The sequence below is a fragment of the Fukomys damarensis genome, unplaced genomic scaffold (genome assembly GCF_012274545.1).
Source record: "Fukomys damarensis isolate Sample0158 unplaced genomic scaffold, DMR_v1.0_HiC HiC_scaffold_25, whole genome shotgun sequence".
In the NCBI taxonomy this organism is placed as follows: domain Eukaryota; kingdom Metazoa; phylum Chordata; class Mammalia; order Rodentia; family Bathyergidae; genus Fukomys; species Fukomys damarensis.
The window spans coordinates 16,956,921-16,957,366 of NW_022900937.1; the positions used below are offsets into that span (position 1 = coordinate 16,956,921).

General features: G+C 69.5%; 1 protein-coding gene across 1 annotated transcript in view; it reads left to right on the plus strand.

Moving 5' to 3' along the window:
• The window catches only part of Kbtbd13 (kelch repeat and BTB domain containing 13), a 2,908-nt gene that overhangs the window by 464 nt on the left and 1,998 nt on the right, over window positions 1-446 (plus strand). The window contains 1 exon segment of the mRNA XM_033756056.1: window positions 34-444. Within this exon segment, the coding sequence (XP_033611947.1) occupies window positions 34-444 (411 nt within the window).

Below are 446 nucleotides of genomic sequence, written 5' to 3' on the forward strand. Positions count from 1 at the left end.
GGCCCGCGCCTACGTGGCCACGCTGCGGCCCAGCTACTACGTGGCCCTGAGCACGCACACGCCCGCTCCCGGCTTCCTGGAGGACAGGTCGCGCACCATGTGCTACCTGGACGAGGAGGAGGACGCGTGGCGCACGCTGGCCGCTCTGCCCCTGGAGGCCAGCACGATGCTGGCGGGCGTAGCCACGCTGGGCAACAAACTGTACATTGTGGGCGGCGTGCGCGGCGCCAGCAAAGAGGTGGTAGAGCTGGGCTTCTGCTACGATCCCGACAGCGGCACCTGGCGCGAGTTCCCTAGCCCGCACCAGCCGCGCTACGACACGGCTCTGGCCGGCTTCGACGGCTGCCTCTACGCTATCGGGGGCGAGTTCCAGAGGACACCTGTGAGCTCAGTGGAGCGCTACGACCCGGCCGCGGGCTGCTGGAGTTTTGTGGCCGACCTGCCGC